This window comes from Falco punctatus, assembly GCF_963210335.1.
Source record: "Falco punctatus genome assembly, chromosome: 6".
Classification (NCBI taxonomy): domain Eukaryota; kingdom Metazoa; phylum Chordata; class Aves; order Falconiformes; family Falconidae; genus Falco; species Falco punctatus.
The window spans coordinates 63,478,281-63,504,998 of record NC_137585.1 but is presented as its reverse complement, the minus strand read 5'-3'; the positions used below and the strand labels follow the sequence as shown (position 1 = coordinate 63,504,998).

General features: G+C 50.0%; 1 protein-coding gene across 4 annotated transcripts in view; it reads right to left on the bottom strand.

The window, feature by feature from the left end:
- Positions 1-26,718, bottom strand: part of PODXL (podocalyxin like) — a 46,784-nt gene that overhangs the window by 9,301 nt on the left and 10,765 nt on the right. For all 4 annotated transcript variants that reach the window (XM_080393402.1, XM_080393403.1, XM_080393404.1 and 1 more), the window contains exons 2-4: positions 7,515-8,390; positions 5,116-5,270; positions 3,876-3,941 (exon numbers count right to left, since the gene is read on the bottom strand). In XM_080393402.1, the coding sequence (XP_080249528.1) occupies positions 3,876-3,941; positions 5,116-5,270; positions 7,515-8,390 (1,097 nt within the window). The remainder of the gene's footprint in view (positions 1-3,875; positions 3,942-5,115; positions 5,271-7,514; positions 8,391-26,718) is intronic.

Here is a 26,718-nt window from a genome sequence, read left to right as displayed (position 1 = left end):
CCTCCTACCACCCCGTGGCTGGGGGGCGTGGGGGGAAACCATCTCATATCATTACACTCTTCATGCCAGTCCCTCTGCTGCCTTCTTTTCTGCTGGTTTCAAGGGACTCTGAATCAGATTTTTAGGCTATAATTGAAGAAACCTAGAGGACTTAGGTAATGGTCTCACTGCATCACAGCACTCTCCAAACTAGCCAGCTGCAACAAGGCCCTTTACCATCACACACCAACATACGTTTCGTGCCAGTCCCTCTGCTGCCTTCTCCTAGTCTCTCCTTATCCAGGGCATGTGTTCTCTCTCTGCTTCTTCCTCCTCTCTTCCTTGACTGCTTTCTCTTCACTGGCTGCCCAACCACTTAACAGAACCAGCCACAGCTGCCCCCAACCCACAGCTGAATATTATCAATGCTAATTAACCCAGCTTAATTCCTCTACAATTCCCCCTTCTTTTTTTTTTTTTTTTTTAACATTTCATACCTTATGTTTTTAACAATCATTAAAACCTTTTTACAAATAAATTTTTCATACAGTCCTCTACAATTCCTCTACAGGAAGGGAAATCAGAGGTGAGGCTAAAACCCAGCTGAGCACCGAACCTCTTTGCTGCCAGATGGTGAGCAGTGCCTAAACCCCCTTTGGAGGCAGAACGGGGGGGATATGCCCCTCCCAGGGTTGGCGAGGGGCACACCACGGTCGGCTGCAGCCGGTGGGGATGCCCCGGCGGCGGTGCCCTGGCCCTGGCAGCGTTCTCCTCCCGCTGCCGCAGCCACTCGCATTCCTTGGCCGGAGTTGACAGGCGCTGCCGAGCAGCTCAAATCCGGTTCCCACACTGGCAGGGACCTAAAACTAACATCCCTGAATGAGGTAACAGCACTTGAGTCAACAAACCACCCCCGCCAGCTGGATGGGGCATGGGGGACCACGGCCCTGCTCGGTGAGGGTGTCCCTCTGCCTGCTCCAGGGAGAGTCCTGCTGTCCCCAGACCAGTGGGTGTCACACAGCAAACTCCCTCGGGCACCTGGGCACGGGTTTGGGTGGTACTGCTGTTGCTTTTGCATCCCCTGGCTGGAGCAAGCTCCGGTGCTCCCCAGCATCCTCCAACTTATCTCTCTGGGCACATCCATGGCCCAGCTGGGGACACGATGGAGGAGGAACACTGGGTCCCTAGGAGGTGGCCACAGGGTTGTGTGGCTCAAGCACACCTTGGGGGACATCAGTCACCTCTGACATTGTCACCTCTCACTTCACCGAAAGCATTTTGGGGTTGGGATGAGGAACAGAGCAGCCAGCCATCCATCTATCCCAAGGCTGGAGAACCCCAAGCAGCCAACGAAAACCCAACTGAAGATACACTTGCTAGCCAGACCTTGGGAAATGTCCACAATTCCTAGGTTCAGTCCCAACCATTTTTCTGGGGTCCCTGCAGCGCCAGCGATGCCCCACGGGCCCAGCTGTGCATGAGGTGTTGCCCTCTCTCCTGCCATGTGTAATCTGGACGTCCCACACCACCTGCATTACCCTCGATGCTTCCCTGGCTTCTCTCTGGAGCTGAGCTTTAGTACAATGCTGCCCCGACTCTAGCTCGTTCTTGTGGACCAGGATTGGAGCCGTTTCTGGAATGCTTCTCCTTAGAGCGTGCACTTTCCTGTTTTCCCACGGGTGGCGAAATGCAAAAGATTTTTTCACTTTGCTGTCAAGATTTGGCTAGAGACTTGTTTATGGGGCCTACAAAACAGGGAAACCAGATAATGCCATTTCTCTGTTATCTGCTTGGCTTGGGAGGCACAAAATTTGTTGCAATTTTCAGGAATACACTGGGTGGAAAGTTAATGGCAAGCAGGTGGGAGGTGTTTTGGCAGCTGAGGAGAGCGATGCTATGGGAGGATGCACCCTTGCAGTGTTTCTGCAGCTGTTTTGAGGCATAATTGGTATTTTGTACTAACAATGCTTCGGCTCGTTATTATGCCCAGAGGAATCCAAGGGAAACAGGGTGGCAGACTCGCTGGCTCGCCAGCTGCAGCGTGCCGTCGCCCAGCAGAGCGGGCAGACAGGAGTGACAGATGATGCCAAGCTGCGATGTCTGCCCACCCCTCAGCCTCCCAGTGCATCACTGTGCACCGGCGCTTCCCAGCCTCACCATCCTCATTTACAAAAAGCTTTCTGGCTCAGCTCCAGCGAAGCCACGGGGAGGACAGAGGCTCTGTGCAGAGCATAACTGCACCCAGAAGGAGAGGGGAGGCATTGAACACCAGCACAATCATAAGTCACCCAGGTGCTTTAGGCTCTAAAATCAGATTTTGTCAATCTGATGAAATATTTTTATATATTCAATATAAAATTTGATGAGAAGTTTTCCCAGCATGGGCATGGCTGCAGGTTCAGATGTTGCACAAAGCAGGGCAGGGGATGGTCTCAGGAGAGGCTGTCCTGCTGTGGTGTCTGGGCCACCATGGTAATAAGGTCCCTCCTTGGAGTCATCCCCAACATTAAGGGCAGATCAGCTAAGAACATCATTTCTGCAGGTGTGTGGGCAAGGAGCATTTACACCGGGCAGCAGCCAGAGTAGGAAGGTGATGGTCATGAGATGGCAGCAGACAGGTGCTTCACTTCCTCCAGGTGGGTGCTACTGGGAGGTCCAAGCTTTCTCCAGGGCTGCCTGGCAGGGCCACCACCAAGCCACAGGGAATTTCAAGAGCTGCCATGGTCAGTAGGAATGACTGTGCTCATCTCACCATGTATCTCAAGGTGGTTTATGAACACAGTGTGGCTTCACTTTGCACCTCACCACCTTACAGTGAAGTCAAGTCAGTCCGTTTTACAAATGGGACAGCAGAGGTTCATGAACCTGAACAGCTATTTCTGATGCGGTGCAGCATGAGCTATGAGAAGGTTCCTGAAGTGCCAATTTGCGTGCTTACGCTGCCTCAGCAGTGCTGAGATGTGCAGAGCATTCCAATGCCAAAACCCACCCCTGAGCCCTGCCCACAGCCCAGCTAGATACGGTCACTCTGTCAAGATCTCAGGATCTCACCACCAGCCATGTGGTGGTGTCTCTTCCTCTTTGTCATAAACTTAAAAACTTCAGCCTATTTAAAAGTTATTGATGTATTGCAGCTTCTCTGTTACAGGATCATAGTTTCCACAAGAATCATTTTGAAGGTGGGTGTCCTTCAGAAGAGCCAGCAGACAGTACCCACCCCCCCGAAGAAGGGGTCTTGGTGTATAGCCTTGGGTTGGGCTTACCTTTTCCCAACCTTGGCACTATATTTTACTACTCCCTGGTCTTGCAGAGGGTCTGGAACAAACGAAATGGAGTTTTTTGCTCTCGCTTTAGGGTTCTATGAGAGCTGATATAGCATTGAGGAGCATTGTGAGTCCTAAACTCCAGGCTGCTGTGCTTCCCAGTTGCTCTGCAGTCGTATGCCACCCTCCCCCAGTTGTGAGGGTGCAAGATCTCACCAAGTACACAGCAACTGTGGAGGAATTCCACACTTTTTGCTTAGGTTTTGAGATGAACTTCTATCCCCTCTGCAAAGGCTAAAAGCTTTCCCGTTACCCTTTGCACAGGGAAAAGTTTCACGCTCTAACATTTCCCATTGCTCTTTTTCTGAGACCTAGGAGGACTCAGCTGGTCCTTCTACTTGAAGAAGAGTGCAGAGGCCTCTTCTCCTCCTGCTATATCCCCCACCGCGTTATACTGCTGAGTGTGGCTTTGCATTTACCACTGTGCACCCCAAAAGTGGTTGCATCTTATTTTGATGAAATTGCTCTCATCCCTGTAGGCTCGCCTGCTGCGGGTACCGCAGGTTAAAAGCTGATCTCCAGCAGCAACACAGCTGCTGAGCCAACACAGAAGTCCAAAAGGGTGGTACTTACACAGGTTTTAGCTTCTCTCAGGTGGATGGTGGGCCAATTATTTTGCACCTGGTCCTTACAGATGACCTGGAAAGACAGAAGAAAAGGAACTCTCAAATCATTCACACTGGTTGGAAGGGCAGTTGGTCACCCATACAACAGACTGCCCCAAGCCAGGAGTCATCCCAACCAAAGCTCTGATCTATTTTAAGGAAACAAGACAGGCCTGGGAGCCCTTCACTCAACCCTTTATATGTGGAAAGGGTTTACAGAGATCAGCGACACAGCTGCCTGTGGAATGTTTGCTGATGTGCTTCCCAAACCAGGCTTAGGATTTGCAGTACAGGGTAAAGTAGGAATTGGCTCAGGCAGTAGGAAGATCCACGCCAGTGGGCCATGATGCAACCCTGTCCTACAAAAGATGAGCATCTAAAACCAGGATCTCTCTCCCTCCTTCCCAGCGCTTTAGTTATCCTGGCTTGGTTTTGAGACCCTCCTACACTCCCAAACCATTTTCTGCTAATATCATCTGTGCACGGTTTACACTGAATTGTGGTCTTTGCCCTCTTGTCAACTCCAGGTCCACTCCAAGGCAGCTTCTGCTCTCTGTAATGCTTCCCTCCCTTCTCCCAAATTTCACTTCTCCCCTGTTGGGTATCCAGACCTTCCCCTTCACCTCCATCCTCTGTGTCTCTTCATTGGAAAGCTACAGGAGAAAGGGCCTGGACTAGATGACCTTTAAAGGTCCCTTCTAACCCAAACCGTTCTATGATTCTATGGTCTAGAATTATTTTGCTGCCTTGTGTTCTCCTAAGGCAGATCTGACAAAACCATGCATAGCAAGAAGGGCTGCAGACTTTACACACACATGGGATGCCACCTAAATATTAATAGATGTAGAGGAATGGAGGCAGTGGGTTGATCAGCACTGATAACAGGCAGCTGTGGCCTTGCCTCAGCAGCAGTGGGTTGATTGACATGGGTGATGTGCAGCTGTAGCTCCTTCCTGCTAAGTGGTTAAATAGCCCTGAGGATTGTAGAGAGGGGGGTTGGATGGAGGAGGAGCAGTGTGGTCTGACCTCTGGAGGCAGGCGATACAGCACAGACAGTAGAATCTGACCAACGGTACAGCCTTGTTGCAGCCTACTGGTTTGTTTGTGCTGCTACAATTGGTGCCCCGTGTGAGGCTGACCGAGTTGGACTCTGACTACAACAAATAGACACCTCTGTGAGGTGCCCACCTTCCTGCAGGTGTCGTTACCTCATTCTGGAAGGAGGTGTTAGGGTGCTGGTGGCCAGGACTGCTGCTCGTGGTCTGGTCCCCTGGGGCTGGGGCTGAGGGATGTGCGCTGGCCAGGCTCCGGTCAGTACTTGCAGGTTTGGTTGATGCAGATCCTGTGTCATGGCTTCTCTGGTCTGGGTCCCCAGTATACACCAAAAAACAAGCAGACAAACACTGATACAGTATTGAGGATACAGCTGACAGCCTTATTCATGAGCAGATAAAAAAAAGTTTTCAGCTCCAGCCCTTCCTTGAAACTGATGGTGTCAAAGCTTGGAGAGGCTTTGGGTTGGTTGGGTTTTTTTGGTTTTTTTTTTTTTTTTGCCTTTTTATATTATTTTTTTCTTTCTTTTAAATTAACTTTGATATGGAAAAAAAATATTACTGCAGATTTTACTTTCTGCTGCTGAAACCCATCAGACTGCTCTGGAGAGATGAACCCAGAGGCTGTGATGGCTGTGCGTTAGGTAGATGGGTAATCACTTAAAAAAGGAGTGTTCCTGGGTATAAATGGGATGGCCCTGATTTCACTTTATCTGGGGCGTCTTCCATGGACTTTTTTATGACAGAGCTAGACTATCTGGGGTGGCTATGCAGGATCTTTCAGTGAATGGTGGTCACTGCACAATCCTACTGACAGCTGCAGCTGCCTCTGTTAGGAGGGGAAGAAATGCCATAACCTCGGCTGACTGCATCTCCACCAGCTACGGAAGCAGTCCAGGGTGACATGCTTAGAAGTAGTGCCTGGTACTATTGCAGACAGCCTTGGGGGTGTCCTGCCTGCCTGCTACTCCAGAAGGGCACATGCCCCAAGTCTACCAGCCCCATGCAGGTGCCTCAGATACCCGAGATCACCTCAGATGCCTTTGTTACGGTCTGTAGCATCTTATGGTTTCTTGTGCAATGGCAGTAGTGCAAGGGGCACAGCAGCCTCCTGCCTCCCCAAGTCCTTTTGAAGAAATGGATTTCCATCCCTGGGTACCTAATTGATACTTAAATGGTGACAAAGAGAATTAAAATGCCAAATCCTGTTCACAGCCTGTTTGCTTTTGGGACTCCTGCCTCTTCCACAGAAAAGATGAGGGATATTTCTCTTCCAGACACATTCTGAAGGCTCCAGGAGAGAATTAATTTCAAAGCCATCTGTTTCTCTTGCATTTTCTCACCTATTTATTAAATGTAAAGTTTTTTTAGACTACTTCATGCTCAGCACTTGAGGTCAAATTTGAATTAACATAATTTCATATATCATCCTTCAGTGGAGAACAGTTCTGTAGAGCAGGAGGGAAAGAAACATCCTTCATGAAGATACCTGTTTCACCACCTCATACCTGCTAACATGCTCAAAACATGGGTGAAGCCAGTACAGATGGTCTTGCATAAAGACCTTGGCGCATTTAGTGATGCTGACAGCTGGAAGGCTGAGGGGGGGTGGAGATGTTTTTTTGAGTGGCTTCTGTATTGCAGGTAACTGGAAATCGGGTCAAGAGCAACGTTCTCCAGAGGCAGATAATGAAGGGCTTCAATGTCATCACAGCTTTAGAGCCAGATGTGAGCTGAACCTACAATCCCACCCAAGTCTGGAAGGCTCCATGGAGCCCTCACAGTCCCACAGTGTGATTACCTCCCTGTCAACGCTAGCAGACAAAATGCCAGCAGGGAGCCTGAACTGTACCTCACCAGGACACTTAGGAATTAACACAACTCTGTAAAACTCCAGAGGTCTAGAGAAAACATATTAATGGTGTTCAGCAAGACCCTAAACGCCACATGGACACTCCTAGTGCTCTTAGACTGAAGTCAGCAGTCATCACCGCCCCCCCTCCAGCAATGATGAACAGCCTACCTAACTGCTTAGACTCTTTAGAGGTTTGTAGTCTCAGGGTTTAGCCACAAAATCTCCTTAGTCATCTAAAGCCTATTTTCTGTGCGTGCCCAGACAGACTTCACTAAGCTGTCAGCCATACGAGGGATCTTCTACAGTCAGCATTCGGGGTGCTGCCAGTCTGTGTCACCACCCTACAATGTCAGTCTCCACCTCCAAATTCATTGCTGCTGGCTCCTTTTTGTGGTCGCTGAAGATCGAGTCATTGCAGTCAGAGGTGCTTCAGGCACAGTTTCGTCCATCCAAATGCCAATGTCTACACTTTGCTGATTGATTCATGCCTTGAATGTCACTAACTGCATTGACTCAATCTCCACCGATGACAATAGAGACCTAAACGCTCAGTTGGCATAGAGACAACTGTGCTGGAAAGTCCTAAAATGAGACAAGGTGATGACACCCCGTAATGACAAGAGGTGTTTAGGGTAGCCAAAGGAAAAGACCAGAAAAGGGCCTCCCAGCATGAGAAATCAATGTTCTAGTGTTCTGGTACCTGCTCCAGGAGTTGGCGTGGTGGCTGCCTCTGAGGCATTCATGCTGCTAGGTGATAAGGACAGAGATGCTTTACCAGTGGTGGGGGACATGTATCCACTAAAATGGGTAGAAGTGTTGATGCTTCCAGGTCTGGTGGAAAAGGGCAGTCCCTGGGCTGGAGAACTGGAAGAAGAGTGAGGCTGCTTAGCAACAGTTGTAGAAGAGACACCATGGTCCTTGACCCCAGGGGAAAGGTTGCTCCCTGGGACTCCGGTGCTCGCAGCGGTGCTGGTCAACTGATCTGAAGGCTGTTTTCCCTGAGCTTCCACGCCAGGAGAGGATGCGACAGCAGTCCCTAAACCTCCTGAGGTGGCTGGAAGGCCGCTCATATGAGGGAGGATGGGACTTGCGCTGGTGGTAGCTGCAGAGCTTCCCAAGCTGGCTGGAGGGGTAGCCTTCTGCTGGGCGGTGCTGGAGGATCCCTGAAGAACAGCAAGGGTGGTTGTTAAGGCTCCAGATCTGGCTGAAGAGCTGACCTGCTGAGATGGGTGGGATGACATCACATGGGTGGGTAGTGGGTTTCCCGGGTTGTTTGTGGTGGTGGTTCCTTGAACTGCGGCAGGTGATGTCGTAGGGGTGGATGGTTGGTGTCCCGGGTTGCTTGTAGGGGTGGCCCCTTGAACAGTGATGGGTGGTATCACAGGAGAATTTGTTGGGTTTCCCGGCTTGCTTGCAGAGGTGGTCCCTTGAGCTGTGGCAGGTGACATTGTAGAGTGGGATGGTGAGTTTCCTGAATTGCTTGTAGGGGTGGTCCCTTGCGTCTTGCTGGTAGCTGTGATGATCTGCCCATGTTGTCCTGGGTTTGCAGATGTTGTAACATTCTCAGAGCTGACACCTAGCAAAAAATAAAAACGCCAAGATAAACTCTGAACTAAGGAAACCACCGTTGGTTTCCACCCAGAACAGGTATTTGTAGAGATAAATACTGACCAGAAACCATGAGTCATTTGCTCAGGGCTTGTCTCATGCTCTCTAAACTCATACCCAATACCACATTCTGGTTTCACCGCATCCAGCAGAAAGCAGAGAAGTGGAGGAGGAGGAGGAGAAGGAGGAGGAAGCCTGAGCAACCTCCACAACAAACATAGTCATACTGGCAGGATTTCAAAGGGACTGGAGGGTGAGCAGAAGGGCAAGGCTTGCTGGTTCCCAGAAGGCAGGTCTCCCTCAGATGGGAGGTGCACCAGCTCCCATGCAATTTGCTGCATATCATTCCCAAGATAAAGTAGATCCAGCCCTGGTGAGGGGGCAGTCAAGGGATGTGCCAAGTGCTGTTTGTCCAGCCCCATTATGAGGGTCCCTCACAGCCCTGAAGTGGCAAGGAGCCTCAGATAAATAAGGTGACACTTCTGACCATTCTGAAAGTTATATTCTTTTTGCAGGTTCAAGTTTTGCTCCTTTATTTGCTCAAGTTTCAACGTAGGGGTTTTTTTCCTTCTCAAACTCAGATCATTACTAGAAAAACATCAGAAAATAGGCACTCTTGCTTAGTCAAACCATTGAGGGTGGTGAGACACTGGCGCAGGTTGCCCTGAGAAGCTGTGGGTGCCCCATCCCTCCAGTGCTCAAGGCCAGGCTGGACGGGACTGGGAGCAACCTGGTCTAGTGGAAGGTCTACTACTAGTGGAAGGTCAAAGAGAAGGAGTACAGCAGATGAGAGTAGAATAGAAAATAGATTAGAATATTTTTAGTTGGAAGGGACCTACGATGGTCATCTAGTGCGACTGCCTGAGCACTTCAGGGGAAATACAGAGCCAGCAGAGGAGATGTGCAGACCCCTTCCTGAAACATGGCTCCTACTCCTGTTTCCCCACCAGCAGCCATTTCTGAAAACACTGTTAAGATGTGAGTTTAACTGAAACGAGCAGCATGAGTTATTTTAAGAAACCCTGGACTTGTGAGAAAACTTCTCCACTACATATGTAGGATAAGAGGATTCCTGGCGATGTCATATTTCCTAAAGACCAACCACTGTCTTCAGGAGAAGAGGTAAGGAAGCAAAACACAGGCACCAGGACAAAGCACATGAAACCCAGGTGCAAAAGATGGGAGGGAGTTTTCATCTAGCCACCTCCTTAGCTGTAGTATCTGAGGTTTGGATCCTCAGTGATGGTTGCACCAAGCTAGAGATCAGGCAGCCACAAAAATGGGTCTAGCCAATAAATAGGGCTATAAAAGTTTGACAGGGATTTTAACAAAGGAAGTAAAAAAAGAACAACCAAAAAAGCCCCAGTCCCCTAAAGGTAGAAACAATACAAAAAAGATGTAAATACAGAAAGGATCGGAAGGAAGGTGGAGGAAATCCCCCACTGCTCTCGCTTCCTCTTCATGACCCGGCCCCATCCCGGAGGGGCAGGAAGCAAACAAGCACCAAAGGAGAGGTAGAAAAGACAATTCAATTCAACTCGATCCAAAAGAGAAAGGGGCAGGCCCATGCTTTGGCTCTGGGCCAGCCCCAGTGACCAGCCGGGACCTGCGAGCCAAGACACCGGCATCCCTGCCCCAGCACTTCCCCCTCCCACCCCAGGGAGCTGCAGATACATTTTTACCAAATTGCATTTTTAGCAAAAATTGGGTGAAAAAGCCCAAAGCAAGGGGTTGCTCTGCTGATGGAGAATGATGGAGAAATCTGGTGGGATCCTCCAGGCTTGCCCTGGCTGGGGTGGTAGCAGGTTCCAAGGCACACAGGGTGACACAGCCCAAAAAAAAACCAAAAAACCAGCTGGGAGAAGAACCAAGACTCAAGTTGATGCCCACAAAGCTTACTAGCATTTTATCTCTCTACATCTCTGCATCCGTTCTTAGCACTCTCTTCCTGCTAAGGTCAAGAGATGTTAAAACATCAATTTTTATTCTTCCTTATTAAACCAGGACTGGCGATTTAAGTGGGCTCAAAGCAACTTGAGGAGCCAGCACAATCCTGCTTGGAAACGGTAAGCCACCATGCTGGGGGATAGATTGATGGATGGATGGATGGATGGATGGATTCAGTAGGTGCTGACCACGTGGGAAGGTGGGACACTATCCCCACTACTACATGGGCCTGGCTGAAGTCAGGCAATGCCAAGTGCCACAGAGGTAGAATTCACTCTCTTTTGGTAGGTAGTGACCTGCACCCCTTTGGCGAGTGGCAAGAGAGATGACACGAGCCAGAAAGCACTTCAACACACCATTCCCTCCCTACAAGCCTGCATCTGCTGTACGAGGCTGGATGGGACTACTGAGAAGCCCTCAGCAAAAGGTCTCCTATTCCAACCTGATCTGAAGGTGATGTTCCTTTAATCACCTCCAACCAGCTCAGCCAGGCTGCTACAAAAATTTCCCTTTCCCCCTTTCTTATTCCACGGCTTGCTTGTCTCAAAGGAGAGTATCTTGTAGAATTATTGTTGCTGGGTGAAATGCAATGGCTGTGGTGAACAGCAGCCACGGAGATGGCCACGGGAAGAGGAAACCCAGGCAGGCTGCAAACCTGACACTCTTCAAGACTGTGCAGCACCGCGGGCCGGACCCACAGCACAGCAGTGGAAAGCAGCTGTGGCTACAGCTGGGTGAGAGCCTCCTTCCCCAAGGGATCGGCACCCCCATCCGTCCCCACACCTGTCCCACAGATTTTTGAGCACCCGTCTGTCAGCAAAATTTACTTTCTCCAGTTGCATTGAATTGAACTGTTTTCTCAGGACTGTTGCACCACGAGCCAGATGCTGCTGCAGTGGCGGGGCTGCACACCTTTCTGCAGTTTTATTGCTCTGGGATTAACATTAGTCGTTTGTGAGACTGTCTCCCTGCAGCATTGGGGAAAAAATGTATTTTATTTAGACAAGGGAAAAACAAATTGCATTTTTTTCAGTGTCTTGCAGCTTCACCACCCGCAGAAGACCTGGTTTATGCAAACTCACTGCTCGCATTTACAGAAGCCTATCAAACACTTATTTCCAAAGTACAAAGAAATACAGGCCAAGCAGTGAGAGCACCGCAAGCCCAGGAGTTACCGTTTTCCTTCCACACGTGCTGTATCTCTCTCAAATGCCAGAGAACTATTTTTTTTTATCTCTTCCTCCCTAACTGGCCACCCATGCCAAATCTCGGCAGCAGACCCAGGGGTAATAACTGGTAATGAGCCCCTGTTTGCCTGGGCTCGTAGCCAGTATTACCTGACAACTGTCCTCAACAGAAGAAATGAAAAGGATCTGGTTGAAGGAGGAGAAAACGTCTGTAACCACAGACTGGTGGTAATAACAGCCAGACAGGACAGGATTATGTTTGATGCCCCTTTAGCATGAAAATTACTCACAAAAGATACAGTACGTCCTTTTGCGGGAAACAAATGACCCTTTCACACCATGAGCCCCGGAGATAAAAGGATTTAACGCATGCTATGAGAGAGAAAGAGGATGGAGGAGTGGTCCTCTAAGCTATCGTTCCCCATACCAGGAGATCCTTTCCAAAACAAAGTTCACTTGAATTTCAGCCAGAGTCCCTCACTCTGTTTTCTAGAAGGCAGAAAAAAATACCTGACCTTGACCATCCTGGCTGCATTTTGGCAGGGCACCACCACTTATCTGATTTCACATTTTGGCCCATCATCAATTCCTCATTTTAAGAAAAATAATACAGCAGCTAGTGGTGTATTTTGACAGCACTGGCTGCAGTGACTCTAATGCAGAGGGTCCACACCTCTCTTCCCACATGTATCACTCAGAAAAACCCAAACCCTTCCGTTTCTGTGCTGGGTGGGCGTAGAGCTGCAGGAGGAGAGTGCAAGCCCTCCCTGCACGCGTCCATGCACGCGGTGGCCAAACAGCCTGGAGGAAATGAGTCCACTGCAAACACATGATTTAATTTCCGGATATGTGTACCCCATGACCATGCCTGTGATACGATGTCTCTGTAATGGGGACAACCCCAGGAGGGAGAGAACTTTCCCTTATTGCTAGCTATCAATATGGGCGTGTTCAGCCCCCAGTGAGCAATATTTAGGAGGCTGGAAGTGCCACTGTTGGTCCCCGCTGCTGTGGGTGCTCCAGGACAGGGCTGGTCTGGGAGTGCTCTGGTCAGGAGCTTCTGGGACGTGAAAACTCACCCAAAATACCAAAGGAAAGGCGTGCTTCTTTGTGCCAGTGCAGCTTCTTGCAACATCAGTCAAGGGCCACAGTTTTCAGCTGCTTGCACTACCACTAACCATGTCATGAAGCGACGTTTGGGTTGTCACCTCGTTGCAGTAGGTGTGTGTTATTTTGCAGGCTGGGGAAGATGCTCAGGGGGAGCAGCTTGTTTGGAAAGGTCACAGCTTGGAGCACAAAAGCAGAAGCAAACCAGCACAAAATGCAAAGCGAAAGGATGTGTCACATCCCTCCTCCCATCAGCCCACCCAAAGCCATCATTTCTCCATGCAGCTCCTCTGATTAATTCCCTGCCCAACAGCTTCCCGCTTCCCATTTCAGTAACACCATCCCCTCCCCTTGCTCCCCATCCACCTTGTTGAAACAGCTCAGATATTGGCTGAAAATCTATTAATAGTGAGAAAAGGAAACCCAAAAGAATAACTTAGGAAATGGTGGGGGACACACCCCACACCGGCGGGCTGAACCCAGCTCGGAGTCTTACGCCAGCCAGCTCCCGCTCCTCCCAAGGCGGGATGAGAAAGCCAAAGAGTCCGAGCAGCCCAGGGAAGGGGAAGGGATGTGGGCCAGGCCTGAGGAAGTTCTTATTTTCCTCCCCTTTTTTGCAGCCTTTCCTGATTAAATAGGAGCAACAGGTTCAGTTTGTCAAAGGAAAGTGGGGGCTGAGGCTCCAGGGGTGACATTTGCTAGGGCAAAGCATGTGCCAAAGCAAGCGAGGAGGCTCCTGGTCTTTTCTACACATTGCAAGAAGCTCCTGGGCAAAAGGAGGGTTTTATCCACCCGCTGCAATGCAGCTGTGTCTGAGGTGGAGTAGAGAGTAGTCACTGCAGAGGACAGGAAATTTGTCACCTCCTTTCAAAACTGTGAGAGCGATCAGATTGGCAGGATATCACAGAACGGCGTTATTTATCCTGGAATTAAGCTGGGCTACCAGAGCAAATGGTCATCTCACAGGGTTTTGAAATTTTGCCTCTGTAGAGGCTCTCTTCCTTCCATCTGCTCAGGGAAAGATGGCCTCCAAACAGCACCATCCTCCTCAGCTACCTGCTGAGATCTCAGTGAGGGATGCGGTACCAGAATGCTGTTAGCGTGCACGCCACCCTTTGCCCTTGCAAAGAGGTACTCTCCACTTGGGAAGATACGTTTCCAAACTGGCATCACCCAACCCCTTTGCTGCCAGTTTCACCATCAACATTATGAAATGGTTTCACCCAGCCACAGACCAACTTGGCTTCCCAGGTGAGAAGATGGGGAAAGGTTCAACAGCTGCTGCCAGAGCATTTTCAGACTCTAATCCGTCAATCCAATTATCCAGTGCAGGGATGTCTAACTTCTCCAAAACACTGCCAGAATAAAAACTGCTGCAGAACAGTCTTGATAGAATTCCACTGCAAAATATTAAAGATGAGACCTAATGGCTGGATCTGCTTAGTGCTACAGTATCACTTGGGAAGGAAACGAGTATGTCTGGGCTCTGATTTAAACCCACCAGGCCTGTTTTTAGCAGGGACCCTCCTTTACCCGGCTGTGAAAAGGCTCTGTTGAAAAGATGCTTCAGATCAGTGCTGTTCAGATCTTGCATGCAAGTGATAGCGAAATCAAGGCAATAATAGTGATAAGTGTCATCTTTGCTGTCAGACGAAAGAAACCTGCAGCTGAATCAAGGAATCCTAGCCTGATAAGCAAGCATATACTCAATCAATACTGCACATATAATGCCTCTAAGTTGCTAAAAGTTATATGTCATGATGAGTTTGCATAAAAGTAACTTGGCGTTAACTTAGATACATTTACCGCTATAGCATGTTTGATGATTACTTATAATCAATGTTTTGCAGTGGAGGTGTGGCCTGAAGGTTGAATATATTCAATAGTATGTGTGTTTTTAGATAAAGAAATGTAACCTGTATAAATAGGTCTGAAAATGTTAAAAAGGCACACGATTTTGGTGGAACTACCCCCCCCCCCCCCCCCCCGTGCCTCCCAGTGCTGGATAAACATACCTACTTTACAATCTAATCATTGTAAAGTCTGTTTTCCACATGTCACAGCCACAGCCTCTGTCCTGAAGGACTCACTCAATAAGACCTTACAGACTAGACATGGACGGGGCGGGGGGAGCAGAAAATGGATGTGCTTCAAGCCCTGAGGGGTTTTGCTGCATCTCCAGGTGGAGATGAGCAGCCAGGGCTCCCTCCTGCATGGCTGCACTGCTGGCCTGGAGATACCCCTCGGCTGGAGATTTGCGGCATGTCCCCACAGCTACTTGGCGTCATCCTGAGGACTCTTACCAGTCTGCAGGATTTTGCAATCACTCACATCCCTACAGTATCCAAAAGCCGCTGTGTTTTAATTTAGATGTGGGAAAATTTTAAGCTGTCCCTATTTTACCCAGTGGAAGTAACCCTGAAGCTCAGAGAGCAGGGCTTGAACCAAACCTCATGCAAGCTTTGGCTGCTCCATCCCTCATGTTAGATCTGCCTCACTTTATTTTATTCACACGACAGCCTTTAAGCCTCCTTGGTTTCGACCAAGAAATCCATCTGTAGCCTGAGACGCCTTTCCTGCCAGGATTGCAACATATGTCCCCAAAATCCAGGTTCTGATGAACTAGCATTTTCTGATGAGAAACCTGCTTCATTAACAAATTCCCCATCAGCTCTTTCTGCAAGTATTTGAGCCAGCTCAGCTTGTCTGCTGTTTCATTTGGAAGTATGACAAATATTAAAAATAATCAACCCAAGGCACATCTCCCCATACACTCCTCTTCCCCAGCAGCCCTCACACGTCTCCTACTCACTCCCTTGGTCCCTCTAAGTACCACATTTAGGGAGGCAGAAATGGATTCAATTGCTGTACTAATTAATGACCAGAGAGTGGATGTGAAGGATCATAAGTATCTCAGCACTCCGACTCCCACCTTCTCAAAAACATTGTCATTGAACTGTCTTCCATGCCATACTCGGACTGCTCCTGAATTTCTCCTCAAAGACTGGTTATTGCCGGAAAATTGCAATCGGGGTCATCTTTCACCTGAATGGACCCAACTGGTCCATCCCAGGCAGGGCTCCATCCCATGGCCAGGTCCAGCCAGAGGTGAGGGATGACAGTGGTGGGAGGCACTAGTCCAACCTCTCTTATGGATAAACATAGGACATTCTATTTAGGATTGTGTCTCCACAACTCTTCCCATGGGAAGTCTATAGATACCTAAGAAGTGAAGGGAAAGATGGAAAAAATAATCAAAAGGAGATGGGAAGACCAATGTGGAAAATGAAGGCTCTGAAATCCTTCACATGAGGTTGTCAAGGAGGCAAACAAACACACACACAGGTGTGCACCCCCATCCATGCCACCCCCAGACCTTTTCCATCACTGAGCCTGGAAACATTCTTTCCCGTTGGGGGCTGACAGGATTTGTAAGGGACTTGGCCCCAGCGCCGCACCGGCAAAATGAGCTGGGGGCCCTTGCAGCTGAAACAGAAATACCCCATCCTGCAGCAAATGGTAGCGGAGCTGCTGGAGTGGAAACATGGGGAGCATGAGCCAAAAAAGCCGTACGTCCCAGTCCCAGCCCAACCCAGACCCTCCAAAGCAGAGAGCGTAGCCGTGCTCCTGCCCTTCTCCTGCCTCCTTCACATCATTAGCATGGAGTTATCCTGTGATGACCTTGTTGCTTTGAAGCAAGATTTGTGGCAGTACATCCTACTCCCGTATCAAGCGAGCATCAATCACCCATCAGCTGAAGGACACGATGTCTGGTACATTCAGCACTGAGACCCCTCTATTTCTGCAAAAGTCACCCAGGGACTTTGGAAGAAACTCAAGGTTTCCACTGAGTAATGGGCCAGAAAAGTCACCCTGCAGCAAGGTAAAGCCCAGCCACCTCTGCCCCTCAACAGGGGGCAGAAAATCACAAGAATGCCATAAAACCACACAACTCTGTTATACACCAAATGTTTGGCTTTTTTCTTGTGTAACTTCCATGTTGTCAGTTTTTAAGATAATTTTTCAGGCTTCAGTCTGAAAACATGAGTGCTAAAAAAGCCTGTTTTTTTGTTTTGTTTTGTTTTGTTTTAAAGTAAATAGATTAAAAGCCTACACTTGTCTGAATTTGGAGAGGAATCTCAGGTCCACAAGAAGGACCGAGAGACTAAGACCACCAGATTAGCAATGCCACCTTGACACCATGAGGAGACTGCCCAGCCTCACCACTCTCTCCAGCAAGGGTTGAAGGCTGGCCCATGATTTGACTTCAGCAGTAAGAAGCTATGAAGCTGGTGGCAAGGTGGTGGGAAGGAGACCTTCAGAGAAGCCAACGCAGATAGCTGCTTGGCTAAAGCCATGCTTCTGAGGGCTCAACTATCACATCACAGAAGCCCCTCCTGGAGACCTGACCTCCCTTCTCCAGCTCTGCTGCAGAGCTGCTGCTTACCATGTCAGGATGTCCCCAGGGGGACAGATTTATTCATTAAGACAGAGTAGAAGTTTCTTCCCATGCCTTTCACCCCAGAAAGATGAATCATCCCTTGCTGGCTTTTCCTGGAGGACTACTCCAGTTAACTTGAGGAGTGAGGACATAAGCCTGCAAGACAGGAACTGATTTTTATTCAGCCTGATGGCTTGTCTACACAGAGGGTACTCAGGAAAATTAATCTAAAATTAAAAGAAAGTATGATTCCAGAGTGGATTAGTCAAAGTGCACACAACCCACCAGGTGGCCACTCTTGTTTGGCTGTAAATCAGTTCTCATTTAATTTAGCCAAAATGAAGTAGGTTAAATCAAATTAAAGTCTCCTTAGTTCTGAAAGCTGACAAGGGGGGGCTGATGCAGTTTGAGAAAGTTAATTCAGGAGAAATTTGGTGATGGTCCCCGCACAAACAAGCCCCTGAATGTTGCACTGGACATTGACACAGACCAAACAAAACACTGGGGATGGGGCACACGTGCCTCCCCAGCTAAGGTTGATCTTTCCCGATTCCTGGACATGGAAAGCTCTGACTGATGTCAGATTTGATGTCACATCATCAGCTTTTGCTATTTGCTCAGTTTTTGTCATGGAGAAAGGCAGGACAATAAGAAGACAGCGGACAGACTACACCACAGGACTGGGGAGTGGCTGCACGGTGCAGCAGGCAGTGGAGTCCATCCACTGTGTCCTAGGACAGGATAGGCAAGTGGGCAGAGAGGCAAGGTGGGCTTGCCTACCCACGTGGCATGGGGAGACTAAATTCATCGCCTTGCCCTCCTCTCCAGCTGGCTGGGTTCATATTTGGGTTCATACTGAGCAATGCAGGGAAGGAGTTGGCCCCGAGCTACTCATCCTGCCAGCTGAACCTCTGCCAGCTGGCCAGCACTGGGGAAGAGTTGTCACATCTAATGTCACTCAAGTTAGGCGCCGTGCATCAGCGATGTGTCTAGACTCTGTCCATGGGAGATGAGGGCCACAAGGCTCTCACAAAGCAACAAACATGCAGATCTCCTGTGGGTAGGATATTTTTAGCCAAAAAGCCCCCCACTTTCCATGAGTATCACACTAACTCTTGCCATGAGGAAGAGGAGTGGAGGAAATACGTCCCTTCTTGCAGCGAGGGCTCTTCCTAAAGGGACAGAGTCAACTCCAAACCCAAACAGGGACTATTGGCTTCTCTGGGACCTCGCAGCCCAACAAAGCCAGACCACAGAGGGGCATTAAAGCTGGTAGTAGCAGCAGGGATCTAATGCCCAAACGTGTGCCATCAAAACAGGGGGGTGCCATCCTCAGCTGGAGGCCAGCACTTGCTGGAGGCTTGGCACAGAGGAGGTACAAGCTGCAGCTCTACAGGGCAGAAAACAAGAGGAGAGACTTCACAACTAAAGGAATAAGGAGACCTCAGCCTGGTCACAGGCAGCTCTGGTACAAGGGAAAAAAAAATGGGAGGCGGGTGACTGGAAGGTCAGTTTGTGCTGGCACACAGCACTGCTGTGGTGTTGCAAAGCGTTGTCCCCTGCTTCTTGCACCTCCCTTTCCTCCCTGCCTCCCCTGAAGATTTACAGCAGGAATTGCCCTCCTGACTGCTCCTGCCACCGAGGCATTCAGTGGGGAGGCTGCCAGCCCCCAAGGGCCATGCTTGGAGCAGGACTCAAAGGATGCTTGCCCACCCTGAGGGCAGAAAGGGCCAGCGGAAAAGTGATGGTGAGGAGGTGATAAGACCTGAAGCCTCACCCTCCTTTGTGCGCCCAGCACCTTTGATGAGTCAGGAGTCGGCCCAAATTTAAGCCCTTCAGCTAGTGACTTTATTTTCAACTTTTTCTGGGTTATGAGTCACGTTGCCTCCCCCAGCCCATCTCTGCATTGCCCACCATAGAGCCAGGATGGACCCAAAGACGATGAACTGAACACATCTTGGACTGGATGATCCTTATAGGTCCCTTCCAACTTGAGATATTCTATGACTAAGTGATCTTTGGTCCATCAAGACTCAAAGACACTGTAATATGAAGTGCCTTAAGACATAAGTGATGCCAAGTGACATAGGAGCCACTTCCAAGAGGCACTGGTTACCTCCTCAAGCATCCCAGCCTCTCTAAGTAAAATTTCTTGTGTTTCCTAGTTAAACACCCGCTCCCCAGTGCCATTTGCTTTGCTGCTCGCTAGGGCTATGCTGAGCACAGGTTCCTCTGCAGGCACGTCTGGGACACTTGCAAAACCTTCACCAACATAAAAGCTGCCACTGCATGCCCCTCACCCCATGTTTTTGCATGGCAGGATCCATCCCTCTGTCATGATCAGTCCCCCATGACCTTGGCTAGCCAGGGTTACTGAGCCAGCAGCCCAGAGATTTCCTGTGAATGCTGCGAGGAGGGTTCCACATTTCCTTGGGATCCTTTGTGTGTCAGTGCTATTTTGGGTCCCACCTTTTTTTCTTCAGCTCCACACCCACACCTCCCTCAGGGTGGGGTCTTCCCGGATAATTCGGAGCTCTATATATACACATGCGTATACGTATGCACCTACATATATTTATATAGCTGTGCATGTGAGTTGAGCCTTTGGGCATTGAGTGGACACAGCGGACTTGGCAGGAGGTTCGGTGCTATTCTTTAGGTGGGGAGAGCCTAGGAAGGGAAGGACACAGCTAACCCTCCCTCCTATTCAAAACTATTTAAAGACTGTCTGGCACAGAGTTTCTTTCCCACCAAATGGCTCCAGTGACGATCTGGCTTTACAGGCTGTGTAATCTGATCAACTTCTATTGTCGGCAAATTCATAATTGCCTTATTATTTAACTCTCCTGAAACAGTCAGTTTTACAGAAGAAGAATATCAATTTCAGCTCATTTTTAAAATTTGTTTTTCCAGAGCACTGGGACTCAGTTTCCATTTGAAGAACTTCTGTTCTTCAACAGCTCCTGCTCTTCCCCTCCTTAAAATAACACACATGATCACAGGAAATCACTGATGAAAGGCGCAGGCAATGAGAGATGACCTTTCCCAGTGCTGTCCTAACGCAGGATTCTCCAGCACAGCACATGTATTACCCAGTGGCCTCTTGCACGTAGCTGTGAGCAGCACAAGTAGAGAAGCCTTAACCATTTGTCCGCAGAGAAGAAGGATGCTTTTGTAAGCACTAGGCACCAGCTCACATCCTTACTCAGCCACAAACCTCGTTACATTTCTTAACCTCTCCCTGCCTCAGCTTCCCCCATGTCTACATGCAAGAGCAGATAGATTTCAGATAGAGGAGCTGGTCCAGCACCTTTCTAACTGGAGCCCTAGCCTTGGTTAAGTGCCAGACCAATACAAATAATTACTAATAGTAATCCCCATGGGAGTCTATTACATTATGGTTCAACTTCCTCCCAAACAATTGCTCCTCTTCCTTGCTTTGTATGCTCTTCAAAAGAAGCGGCTGCTGCACTTTAGGGCTGGGACACCAGCCGTGGTAAACACACACCCAGCGTTCCTGCTCAGCTAGGCCTGGGCAGCAAAGAGAAGATAAATCTGATTTAAGACAATCACATTGTGGGCAGGAAAGAAATTGAGGGTTTCATGGAAATGGCAACCTAGCAGCATTAAACCACCCACCTAGTGGATGAGGGAAAGGCTGGATGCGACCTTAGTGAAGCCCGTGAGACCGTTTCCCCCCGCGCTCTCCTGGAGCAGCCGGCTGCTCCTGGCGTGGGGACCGGAGTGACATCCCGCTGGCGGCCGGGCACAGGGGCTGTTCCCCAGGGACCAGGGCTGGGGCCAGCCCTGCCGGGTACCTGCACGGCACTCGGGGCGAGGGGACGGAGCGCGCCCTCAGCCCGCCTGCGGGTGACACCCGGCCGGGGGGCGCCGATGTGCCGGGGGCAGGGGGCTCTGAGGGGGCTGGGCAGGCCGGGCCGAGGGGCCGAGGCCGAGTGTGTGAGGGGCTGGGGGCTGGGGGCAGGGGGCTGGGAACTGCCCGGGGGAAAGGGCCGGGGGGGCTGGGCACAGCCGCTGGGCAGGAGCCCCCAGCGTGCCCAGGTGGCCAAGGGGGCCAGCAGCGCCCTGGCCGCTGTCAGAAGCGCTGTGGCCGGCAGGGCCGGGGCAGTGCCCGTCCCCCTGTGCTGGGCACCGCTGCGGCCGCCCCTCGGGGCCTGGGCTCAGGGTCGGGCCCCTCAGGGCAGGGGGGACGCAGAGGGGCTGGAGCGTGTCCAGAGCCGGGCAGGGGCTGGGGCAGGGGCTGGGGGGGCGGCGGGGGGAGCTGGGGGGGTCAGCCTGCAGAGGGGGGGCTCAGGGGCACCTGGTGGCTCCCTACAGCTGCCTGGCAGGGGCTGTAGGCAGGGGGGGTCGGTCTCTGCTCCCAGGGAACAAGTGACAGGGCGAGAGGAATCGGCCTCAGGTGGCGCCAGGGCAGGGTCAGATGGGCTGTGAGGAAAAATGTCTTCAGGGAAAGGGTGGTCGAGCCTCGGAACAGGCTGCCCGGGGAGGCGGTGGAGTCACCATCCCTGGAGGTGTTTAAAAAATGCTTGCATGCAGTGTTTAGGGACATGGTTTAGTGATGGACTTGACAGTGCTGGGTTAACGGTTGGACTTGATGATCTCTAAGGTCTTTTCCAACCTAAGTGATTCTATGATTCTACAAAGAGTTTAACCTGAGAAGTCCCTTAGGGCACATTTATTCCTATTTATAATATGATCTTACTCAGAACGGCAGTAAGAGCAAGAAAAGCCGAGAGCAAAGTGCCCACTGGTTTCAGGGCTCAAAACACCTTCATTCACAGAGCAGTGAAGGTCCCGACACTGCAGGAGCACTTGGTTGAGGGAAGCAGGGATTTACTGTGGACACACAGCTTGCCAGTACTCGGACATTTCATACTTTCTGCCTATGCTGCAGGTACCCTGCCTGCACCACCCAAAAGGTGCATAAAGGGAAAGATGACCCATAAATGGGAAGAAAAATGCCCCTGGTCCACAGCCAGTCCTGGACTGAAGCTGGCCCATCCACTGGGTGTGTGGGCCAGGCAAATTGTCCTTGAAAGGTATAGAGGCACGCCAATGCCATAGGTTTAGGTACAATACCAAACTCCTATGTGAGCTGAGAGCCCAAAATATCAAGCGCCCAACAAAAGGCGGGATGGTAATGCAAAGAGGGCATCTCAAAGGGGTTTAAGCTAGGTCATGTTAGAGCAGAGTGGGCTTTGGGCGGGCTCTCATGAGGTCCTTGGGTTCTCATTCAGTTAGCTTGCTCTGAAACACATGGTGACACATCTCTGAGGAGGTTTTTCCATCACCAGGACCAGGAATTTAGGCCTACACAGCAAGGAGCAAGCTGGAGAAGGAAGAAGGGTCTTGCTTATTAGTCAACCAACTGCTGATGAAGAACAATGTGCATTTTGCTCACCCCTTCCAGGATGGAGCCTGCAACAGCTTTAATTAGTCAATTAAATGTGGCTTTGTCATAGGAGATGAGACACAACCGGGATCAGCCAGCTGGGTTCTTGGCTGCTGAATGACATTGTCTTTCCAGCCCAATGACCTCATTGTTATGACTCTATAGGGGAACAATGTTGTCCACCCAGCAGCCCAGCAAGGAGTGAGATTCCTGCATGGTTACAGCTGAGCAGAAGAGCATGGGAAGTTGTGGGATGTCACCGGGTTAGGGACGCAGCGCTTTGCACTCAGTGCAAGCAGGCTGCAGTAGGTTTTAATGGCATGGTTGCGTGATGAGAAATTCCAGCAATAAAAGATGATGTATAATATAAATGTAGCACGCGACAGTGGTTATAACCAGCTCCCCAAAAACTCCCTGGACAAGTGGGTCCAAGTATTCAGTTTGAGCATGGAGACTCACTGGTTAAGGAGGAAAATCCTAAATGGTATCTAGTGGAAAGGAAAGCTTGCAGCACTTACACCTGGGGTGGGCGGGATGGAAATTTTGAGCTCAGGGCTTCACTGACATCTCCCTGCAACCACAACCGTTCTCTCCAGAGCTGTGTCTGGCGGTTGTGCCGCAGGGCAGGCCATGGCAGGGCAAGGGAAGGGAGCAAAGGAAGCAGGAAGGAGCTGCATCCCCTCCCTGCTGTTAATCATCCTCCTCTTTCTCCTCAGAGAGGCCAGCAGGTCTGCAAAACCCTGCAAACCACATTGGGCGCCCACCTTGGAGAGGACCTAAAGAGGTGATCTGCAGCTCTGGGTGTAGGAAGGGGATGCAGAGCTGGGCTTCATGGTAATATCCAAATTACTCTGCTCTCGGGATGGTGGAGACCAGATCCTGCTTTTGGCTCAAAGTGAAACTCTGACACATCAGCTCGGATATTTCCTGTAGAAAATCGAGCTGGAGTGACGGTGGGGTTGGATATGGGAGGAAAGGGCAGGGATGACAGGTCAGGTCCATGATGGGACCCACAGAAAGCCATCAGCAGAGCACTGGAGAGTGAGGGACAAGGCACCGAACTGGGATTCAGTGGGTGCTGCTGCTTGTAATCCTGGATCTGGGGAGATATGGGGGAGGGCAAGGGAGAGCAAATGCAGCCTCACATTGGGGATGTCCTACACTAATGAAGGCTGCAGCTATGTGAACAGTCTTGTCATGTTTACAAGTGATCACTGCCAAATCAAAGCATGGTTCTGCTGGAAAAACTACCTTATTTTATGACATACAAGAAAATCAGCATACCTGATAACAGAAATGCAGAAGAGAGAGCTGAAAAACACCACCACACCACCACCCTGCCGACTTCAAATCCATGTTTGGAGAAGCTCAGTCAGATGTGCAAAAAGACCCTCACGTTGCCCTGAGCTCCACCTCATCCTGACTTTTTTATCTGGGCAAAAAGGTCCTGAAATCCAGTCAGGGCAGCTCTCAGAAATCAAGCCCTGAGAGCCCACTGACCATGGAAGCAAGAAAGAGCTGAGACATCAAATGATGACTTTCAGCAATGCTTATTGATAATTCTTGGTAATTGATTGTTGTATTATTGCATTAAATAATTAATAACTAGCAAGCCTATCTACTCCAGACACTGCTCTCTGGTGCAAGCATGCTCCTGGCCTCTGCTAGCTGGCATTGCTCTGCTTGTCCATCATCAGTTCCTCCCAGCACTCAGACCTCTCTGTGTGGGCCACAGTGTCATGGATGAGAGGCTGAAACGCTCGAATGACACAAAACAACAGCACCAGACCCTTTGCCCAGCAAGCTTCTGCACAGCACAGTGGCCAAATAAATAGGACACGCACACTGTAAGCCAGGCACTGCATTTTGAGACTATGGAGGCAGCAGATGGGCAAGTCCTGTGCTGCTGCAGGATTTGAAGCAGCTCTTCGAAATGGGAGCAGAACAGTGTTTGAGAAAAGTATGAAGTAAATCCCCATCTTGCAAACGGCCCAGATGCATGGAGGGCTGAACACACCTACGACAGAGGTGAGTGACAGCACCAGGACGTTCGGCACCACACTGCTGCACACACACCCCGAATCCCACCCCTGGGAAGCTGGCTCTAATCCTGATCCACTCAGATCCAAAAGCTGATATTTATTACTACGAAACAAATGCATTATTCCTAATTTATATTACCAAGGAGACAGCTACTCCCTTCCCCACTCTTGGTAGTTTCATCGCAACAGCCACGGATTGAACAGGCTGGGATAATTTACAACTCTCGGAATTCCTGTGAGGTCCAGGTGGCATCAAGTTGCTATAACATGCTATTCCCTGTCTTTTGTGGGGAGAAATACGGGAAATGGGCCCACAGGCACCTCACACACATCTCTCAGCAAAGGACTGTCTTGTTGCTTAAAACAGGAGCTGAGAGATCTGAGGATCTTTCTGTACCTCTACGAAATAAATTTCTGCAGCAGGAATACTTTTACCTACTTCAGAGACGGGCTGTAAGCATCTGCTCTTGTCAGATTTGGGCACAGGTGAAATATTAGTCCTTGCTCTTTTCTGCCCCTTGATGGGGCGTGTGCCTCTGCTCAAACCAAGCCAAAATCCTTGCAGAAACAGCTTGTGGGCTGCACTTTTCCTACCCTTCCCTTCCCCAAGCCCCCTGCTGCGATAACCGTCAGCCTTCAGGATGGGAGTAAATCAATAAAGCACAATCCTAAAAGCACTCTCCAAAAACCAGCTTCAAAGCCAATTCACCTACAGAGGTTTCCTAGCACTGGTCCCACTCACCCACCAGCCCCCTTCTTCCAGCACCTTGGGGTACCAATTTTCCCAGCCAAGACAGAGATAAACCCCTGCCCCAGAAAGGCTTCTGAACTGGATTATAAGGAAACCCTCCCTAAAAGACCAGCTGGGCTGTGTTCAGAGGCTCAGGGCAGCCCTTGGTGCCTGCTCCCAGGGAAAGCAGCTGTACATCCCTGCATTGCTGCTGCTGACCCTCCACACCACCCCCACCCCCCCCTGCCCTCCCTCCCACTCCCCAGGCAAGCCCCTTCCTAATCAGATTGGAGTGGTCCTGCCAGACACGCAAAACACTCTCACGGAAGACAAAGCGTAGAGCTGCAACCCTCTCCAGCCAGCTCAAACACAAATACAGCCCCGAAATAGCCGGCATTCCTTTGGCATGGCTGTCCCCCAAGTATTTCTCATCAAACCCTCAAGGCACACGCAGCTTCTTCTTTTGATGGTTTCCTGAAAGTTTTTTTTTTTTCAGGGGGCTTTTTGCAGTCTTTTATTGGGACTGTTCATGTGATTTTGCTGTGTGAGAGCATAGCTGAGATATGGAGAGTCCTATCAACCACCTTGCCAGTGCTTGGCTTTGGGTCTTTTCCAAAGTGCACCAGCTGTCCACCATTCCCCCAGACTTTCTCACCAGTAGCATCATGCTGGGGCTCTGTACCCATCCTGATGCCTGTCCAGTTGTTCATGCCATGTCCTGCAATGATGGGAGCTTCTGCACTGCTCAGGGAGTGTGTGCAGGTCCTGCTGGAGCAGGAGCTGCTAGTGGGTCCAAGTCACTCTGCTTCCATCAGAGATGCAGATGAGATGCCATAATCTCCATTTCTAATGTGATCAGGGGAAGGAGAGCCCTGCTCCCTCAGGAGCTGGCTGTGCCACTGAAAACCCTTTAAAACTCCCCAAATTTTACCCTGCACGGCTGTCAGTTACCCACGGCCAGACTTCATAATAGGAGCAGAAAAAAAATGGACTTTTTTTTTTTTTTTTTTAGGCAGAAAACCATCTATTTCATTTATCAACCCATCAGTTTGGATTTCTGCATTTCCCTGCCTAACTTTTTGTAAAGGGCATTCATAAAGGACCGTACAAAGTACACACTGACCATAAGGTCCCTTCATTTCTCTTGCTGCCAACCCAACCTTACATGCCCACTTTCCACCACCACCCTCCCACCAGTCCTCCCTGCTTGTTGTGCTTTTTTGCTTGTTGTGCTTTACCAAAAGAACAGCTTTTTCTTCCCAACTTGGCAGCCCTAAATCAACCCGCAGCAGCTGAAGCCATGATTTGGAGGAATATTGACAGTGGTGGGCGATAGGCTTTGTGCTTTGTTGTGCAGTCCACATAACATTAAATATTGTGGTTATAATGGCCATCCTTGCCCTCATTAGGAATTGCTTAACACCACCCC